At 55.7% G+C, this 7,105-nt stretch overlaps 1 protein-coding gene across 1 annotated transcript; it reads right to left on the reverse strand.

Annotated features, from left to right (window-relative positions):
- Positions 1-345: 345 nt before the first annotated feature.
- Positions 346-6,260, reverse strand: MYCN (MYCN proto-oncogene, bHLH transcription factor). Its single transcript, XM_002691523.5, has 3 exons — positions 6,068-6,260; positions 3,930-4,833; positions 346-1,841 (listed from the first exon to the last, which is right to left on the reverse strand). The coding sequence occupies exons 1-3, from the start codon at positions 6,221-6,223 to the stop codon at positions 1,237-1,239; spliced, it is 1,665 nt and encodes a 554-aa protein (XP_002691569.2). The 5' UTR covers positions 6,224-6,260; the 3' UTR covers positions 346-1,236.
- Positions 6,261-7,105: the final 845 nt, after the last annotated feature.

Consider the following 7,105-nt stretch of genomic DNA (forward strand, 5'->3'; position numbering starts at 1 on the left):
TTGAGCAAACTCCAGGAGACAGTGAGGGACAGGGAAGCCTGGTGTGCTGTAGTCCATGGGGTCGCAGAGTCAGATATGACCTAGTGACTAAACAACACAGGAAAATGTTTTTAAACTATACGATGCTATTGGTAGCACATATAATCACTAATAACATATCGATATTGTATAATTTGGGAGAAAGCTCATAACCTTCCTAAGCTCAGTATCCTCCCCACCAAGGGGGCACAATGGCAATTTATCTGTGGAAAACCAAGTTCCCTCTCTAGATTATGTGCTCTTTACAATCACTGCCTAAGAGCTAAGAGTTTAACCATTGCTACTAAGGAAAAAAAAAATGTTGCATCATTTAATTGCTATTTATTTTCATAAACATGAGGTATTTCAAAGTGCTATAAGATGCAGCACTAAATATATACATTTTGAAGAAATTAAAACACAGAACTTTGCATTTACCCAGTTCTATGCACCAAACATGAACAAATACATTAACAGGAAGAAACAGGCTAGGAAAAAGGCATATATATATAGTAAATTTCTTTACAAAAGTTTCTTAGTTCAAAAAGTGATAAAGTAATATCTACTCAAAACTTTCACAACTCATTTTCATACGAAAATATAAGTATCAAATTTAGTTATGTATCAGCATCATACTAAAGTATACAGGCAGTTTAAGAATTAGTACAGTACATAACAGAGATTAACAATATATTTGTATACAAAACATGCTCCTCAAACATTGAGGTATTACAGTACTTAGGTGTGAACTTCCAGTCTAATACTGGCCGCAAAAGCCACCTCTCATTACCCAGGATGTATACAAAAAGGCAGGTGTGTCCATGGTATTTACAGAAATGTTCCCCAGGGGTATCAGTGGCAAACCCCCATGTGGCATCGGCTGGAACTTAAGCACCATTTGAAAAAGAAGGAATGACTTTCTGTCTGGAAACTTGGAACAAACAAGGTGACTTCAACAGCCCCAGAAGGCTCCCAACGGTCACAGGCTTCAACCGCTGTCTCAGAAGTGACGCACAGGAAAGCCGCCAGGGTCACCAGCATCCCACCAATGCAGGTCCTGGTAGGACCCCTCGTGTCCTGCTCCCCACCCCAGATCCGAACTCGACGGGGGACCGATTTGAAAGTAAACCAACATTCTTAATGTCAACACAAGGTTTGTTTAAAAAAAAAAAATCAAAATGTGCAAAGTGGCAGTGACTGTCCAGTTCTGAGATGCATTCAGCAAGTCCGAGCGTGTTCAATTTTCTTTAGCAACTGCTGCTGTCTGGCCTGCAGCTTCTCCTTCTCCAGCAGAAGCTGGTGCTCCTCGGCCTGGAGGGAGTGGACGTACTCGGTGGCCTTTTTCAAAATGACCACTTTGGCGGCCTTCTCGTTCTTCACCAGCTCTGGCACGTGGTCCCTGAGCGTGAGAAAGCTGGAGCGCAGGTCATTGCGGCGCTGGCGCTCCAGGATGTTGTGGTTCCGACGGCGCTCGCTGTCCTCCGAGTCAGAGTTGCGGGGGCTCAAGCTCTTAGCCTTGGGCGGGGGGACACTCTTGAGGGGCCGTGGGGAGGCTTCGCTCTTGATCTTCTTCTGGGGGGGTGCCTCCTCGCTCTCCACGTAGGGTGATGGGGCGGCATAGTTGTGCTGCTGGTGGATGGGGACGCAACGTTTGAGGATCAGCTCCCCTGACGCAGCCCTCCCGGGGCCCAGGGCTGCGCTCTTGGGACGAACGGTGATGGTGAAGGTGGTGACAGCCTTGCTGCTGGAGGACGACCGCCGCTTCTCCACGGTCACCACATCGATCTCCTCCTCTTCGTCTTCCTCCTCCTCGTCTTCATCATCTTTGAGAACAAGATGAGAGTTATTCTCAAGGTAAGACACATAGGAATGAAATATACACAGTCTCACAAGGTAGGCCTGGCACGTGGTCTGTTATTACTGATCCATCAGCATTAGTCTCTGAACAGAGATGTATATACTTTTCCCCTCCCCATCCTCAATTCAAGCTTGAGTGGGTGGCAGAAACTAAAAGAACCTTGGCTTTGGAGTCAAGACAGAATCCTGGCTTCATCACAGTTTTCCCAGCAATGAAATGGGGAATGACACCATAGATTGAGTTGAAGGGATAATATATAGACAGAAGCTCAATAAACAGTAAGCTTTCATCATCGTCGCTAGTCTGTCCCGTAGACTTATTTATATTTCCATCTCCATACTTAACTGACACTTCTCATTTTAGGAGCCTCAGCTAGCCACTACTTACACATGATGGAGTTTGATTTTTAAGTCAAATAAACTTAAAGAACAATTTAATTAACTAAGGAAGAAAAATACCTTGTCTTCCATGAACATGAGTTCTATACAGTAAGCAGTTTTTCAACTAACAAAGATTAGACCTTAACTGCAAAGTTGTAATCCATTGGAGCTCTAAACCCAAATAGCGGGGCACCTCTTTTCAGTCACCACCAAACAACACCCACAAGAACATGAAGCATCGTGTGTCCATTTTCATTTACCACCCCCCCCCTTTTCATTTACTACCAGGCTTGGATAGAAAATTATTGTTTAAAATGCAAGCATGAAAATCAAAACACATCTTCGGCTTGATCTGAAGGGGACCGGAAAGCTGAACAATTGTGGGATTTGTTCTAAAGCCGAAATGTGAGGCTGTTCCAGTCTGTGGGTCCCTTTAAGCCAATGTTTTGGTTTTCTGCCAAGAAGACAGCTGTTGGAAGGAAGTGCTTCCTCACCGAAAGCTGTCAAGGCACAGACATTAAAGGGGCAGACCCGTTCAAACTGGAGGCTTATCACCAAGTTTCCTTCCAGGAGCCTGGGACCAATCTGTCCTCAGCCCCAAAGGAAATTTAGGCTTTTTATGCATCTGTATTCTGAAAACACTGGATTTCAAAGGTCCAAGGCTCCCAGCTCCAGGGACAAGAGCTATTCCAGTATTTGGGTAGAGTGCTTCACTTCCAGGCAAAATCTTGGTTTTAACCCTACCCTTCAGTTTCAGCAGCAGGCACACAATAGAACTAATCAATGAGTGCTCCAGGGTGTGTGCATTCCTTGACAGCCGGCTAAGCGCCCGCCCTCACCTTTGAAGGGCACTGGGTTACAGAAAACAACTCGGATCTGAAATTAGTCCTAGAATTTTGGCTAGAAGACAAAACTCGGCCGGTTTTCACTGCACACTGTAAAGAGGCAGCCCCTTGAGAATGCACACAACCGCTGTGGTACTTGCCGCCAGCTGCTCAATGAAGGGGCGGGGGGGGGTGGCCCCACCACCACCCCCAGCCTTTCCGATCCTCGCCCGCCCGCTGGCCAGCATATCGCCGCCTGCTGGCGACCAACCAGAAGCAAATAGCCCACCACCCAGACAGAGCGAAGGTACGGAGGTTTGAAAAAATAAAAAATAAAATCGGTACTCGCTATTTGTGCAATGCCCCTTAACTTCCTGCACCCTTAATAGGATTTTGCACAGGCTTGCCCTTTATGGAGGGTCTCTCCACCCCTGACCTGTGTCTGTCCTTTTTCACCCCTTGGGCTAACAGGTTTCTGTCCAAGCAATGCACCCTGCGGCCCCCTGAACCCCAACTCGGCTTTAACCACTCAACTTTTCCTAATTTTCCCCCCACCCTCGGAGGGAACGCTGCCAAGAGAGATGCGGGACAGGGTGGGGGCCAGTGATGGAATCAGGCTCCCGGAGGGAGCTGAAGGAACTTCAGTTAAGGAGAGGCTGGAGAACACAGCTTTCACTCACCCTCTCCTCCAAACCCTGGGGATGGGCCTGGGAAAAACCTAACCTCTCAGCCATCAGTACTGTCTCCAAAATACCCTCTCCCAAAGCCAGAACTCGTGAACCACAAACGGGGGGGCCACCCCAGCCCCAGCGCCCCAAGGAGGCAGCCGGACCCTGGCTCCCGCTTTACCTGAGTCGCTCAGGGTGTCCTCTCCGGAGGTGCTGAGGGCCTTGTGGTCACTGGCGCTGGCCAGGCGGCCGCCGGTGCGCGGAAGGGCGACTACCGGGGCGGCCGCCGGGGCTGCACTGCCGGCCCCCGAAGCGACCGCGGCGCCTGCCGCCGGGGCATTGGCTGGGGAGGCGGGCACGGGCGCGGGCTCGCGCTTGTTCACCGGGAACGGGAAGACCACGGCGGGATCCACGCACTCGGCGGCCGGGTGGGCGAGCTCGGCGGGTAGGGCGGCCCCGGGGCGGCCCGGCCCGGCTGCCGCGGCTCCGTGGCCGCGGCCCGGGGGGCTGGGGGCGCCCGGGGCCGGGGCTGCGGGCCCCGCGGCGGGCGGCCGGCCGTGCTGCAGCTTCTCGCTCACCGCGCGCTCCAGCTTCTCGCGGGCCGAGAAGCCGCTCCACATGCAGTCCTGGAGGATGACCGGGTTGGGGGTGAGACCGCCCAGACCCCCCAGGCCGAACGCGTCCTCCTCGGCCGGGTTGCCCCACAGATCGGCCTCGGGCAGCAGCATCTCGGTGGCCCAGTTCGGGGGCTCGGGGCTGTGCTCCGGGAAGGCACGGCTGGGCGACAGCGGGGGCGTGGGCAAAAGCTCAAACTTCTTCCAGATGTCCTCCCCCGGGGGGGTCGAGTCGGGGCCGCCGAAGTAGAAGTCATCTTCGTCCGGGTAGAAGCAGGGCTGCAGCGAGTCAAACTCGAGGTCTGGGTTCTTGCAGATCATGCCCGGCATGGTGGACGCGGTGCAGCTCGGCATCGGCTCGCCTCCTGGCCCCCGAATGAGGGCTTCTTTCCGCTCCGCTCTTTTTAGTTCGGGGGGTGCTTCCTTCCCGTGGGGGGCGTGGAGGGCGGGGGCCCGCGCCAACCTCCAACACTGCAACCGGCAGACACACCAGGAGAGGGTTGGCAAGCGGAGCCGGATGCGGGGTTGGGGGAGTGTGTGGGGGGGGGGGACGACAGGCAGCGGTCACCCCCTCTTCCTCGGTTCCTCAGTCTCCCCTCCAAGCCCCCCACTCCGCCCAGCGCTCCCGAAGGTGGAGGAAGTTGTGTCTCTCGCTCTCTCCCTCCCTCCTTTTGTGTACAAGCTGTCTACGACAGGGGTGGGAGGGGGCATGCAGATGCGGGGGGTGGTGGCCTGGCTCTGCAACTTTGGAAACTGCCATTTCATTCACACCAGGCACTGCCTGGGGGAAGGGGCTGTTCAAGGCTGCAGAGTTCTAGCTCCCACCAGCTCGCAGACAGCCCCGGTGGCACCTAAGTAGGGCCAGCTGCTCAGAGGAAGCCCAGGCCTCCAACCCAGCAACTGGGTATAGGATTTAAGAGTACCCTCAATTCCTCCTTTGTAAAATTGCCACCTCCGGACCGCAGGCAATAGCGGGGGAAGCCGGGGGGGGGGGGGGGGGCGGGGGCGGGAATTCAGGCAACTTTGCAAATGGAAAAAATCCTTTCTTTAGACCGAGCCCAACAACAGGCACCCCAATCCTGAATCCCTTCCCCCCCCCAAATTTGATGAGACGCCCCCAGCAGTCACTGGCTGCAGGCAGAGTACTGCCAATAGCTGATTCTGAACGTCTCTAACCCCACCCCCGCTGCTCCAAACCCCCAAGTACGCCCTCTTCCTGAGAGAGGCTGAACCCCAGTTCCTGGGAACGGTTCAGGGGCACCAGCGCGGAGAGGGTCTCGCGGAGAGCCGCTGTCTCCTCCGAGCTGGAGCAGCCGTGACCCAGATTACCACCGCATCGGCCTCGCCCTGCTGAACCCTTTTCGTCTTCCTCTGGGGGCACCATTTGGAGACGAACCCAGTTTCGGGGTGGGGACGCACCGGCTCCCCATCAGCTCAGATGCAGACAAACGTTCTAGAGAAGGGTGAATTTCCTTTCGATGAAGCCATTACACCCCCCTGGCAAGGGCAGTAGAGGGATCAGGGCGGGTCTCTCCAGTCCCGGAGCCTTCGGGAGTGGAACTGGCTTTTCAGGGAAAACCCCGAGATGGTTTTGTTTCGGAAGCAGTCCCCCGGGCATATTCGGGCCCCCGGTGCGTCAGCCGCGATCCCCGTCCAGGGCTTGCCTTCCCGCCGCGCTCGCCGCTCCCGGGGCGCCTGTCCTTACCTCCCGCCGACTGCCGGGGATCCGGAGGCGATTCTGTGCGGGGGACCCCGGGTGGCCAGGGGCGGGGGGTGGTCCTCGGGTGGCTGCAGTCCGTGCGCGCTTGCGCCTGGCTAGAGCGAGCTCGGCTCCAACCCAGTTCCCAGGAGCCCCCCGCATCCACCCAGCGCGTCCAGACAGATGACTGTCACTGGCTGCGCTTTGAAGCTCGGGGGATATTATTAACTGAAAAATCTGACACACCCGGGGGGTGGGGAGAGAAGGGGGCTGCGGCACAGACAAGGGGGAGGGAGAAAGGCAGAGGAGAGCGGCTTTACCCCGCCCTCTTGATTTCCATAAAAATCAGGGGAGGCGCCAAGGCTTTCGCGCCAAAAGCCACTTGCTTTTCTTCTTTGCAGAACGGAGGCTGCAAAGCTGGGAAGCCCGGGGCGTGCTCCTCCCGCCCTTTTAGACCCCCGGGCTTGCACCGGGTGCACTCTGCGGACCAGCTGCGAATCGAGCCGTGCAATGCCGCACCCAACCCGCGGGGCTGGCCATTGCTCGGCATTTAAAAAAAGAAAAAAAATTTTTCCGGAGGGCTCCGGGGGTGTTGGTTGAGGTTGCGGGGTTGGGGCGGGAGGTGGTCGGGGACAGTTCAGAGGCTCCTAACCCATCCCCCGCTTCGACGGCGCGTGTGTGCAGCTGAGCTCGAGGCCAACGTCCAGCCGGGCAGTAGGGGGGAGGGGGGAGGGCGGGGAAGTGGGTGGTTGCTCGTGGGTGATCTCGGAAGGGAGGCGGGAGCCAGGGTGCAAAGTGGGAGGGAAAGGACGCGCCCATTTAGGAACGAGACCGCCGGAGGTTTTTCTAGTTTTAAATTGAAAGGAGAGGGGCGCCCCCTTGTTTGAAAATAAATAAATAAATAACTGCGGGCGACGAGGGTGGCGCAGCGGTGGTTTCTTCGGCCGAAGGCGACACCTCGCGGAGACCGCGCAGAAAGCGGAGCTGCTGGGCCTGGTCTCGGGGGGGCGGGGAGGGGCTCGGAGCAGGGCCACCGGCGCCCTC

Source organism: Bos taurus, chromosome 11, assembly GCF_002263795.3.
Source record: "Bos taurus isolate L1 Dominette 01449 registration number 42190680 breed Hereford chromosome 11, ARS-UCD2.0, whole genome shotgun sequence".
In the NCBI taxonomy this organism is placed as follows: domain Eukaryota; kingdom Metazoa; phylum Chordata; class Mammalia; order Artiodactyla; family Bovidae; genus Bos; species Bos taurus.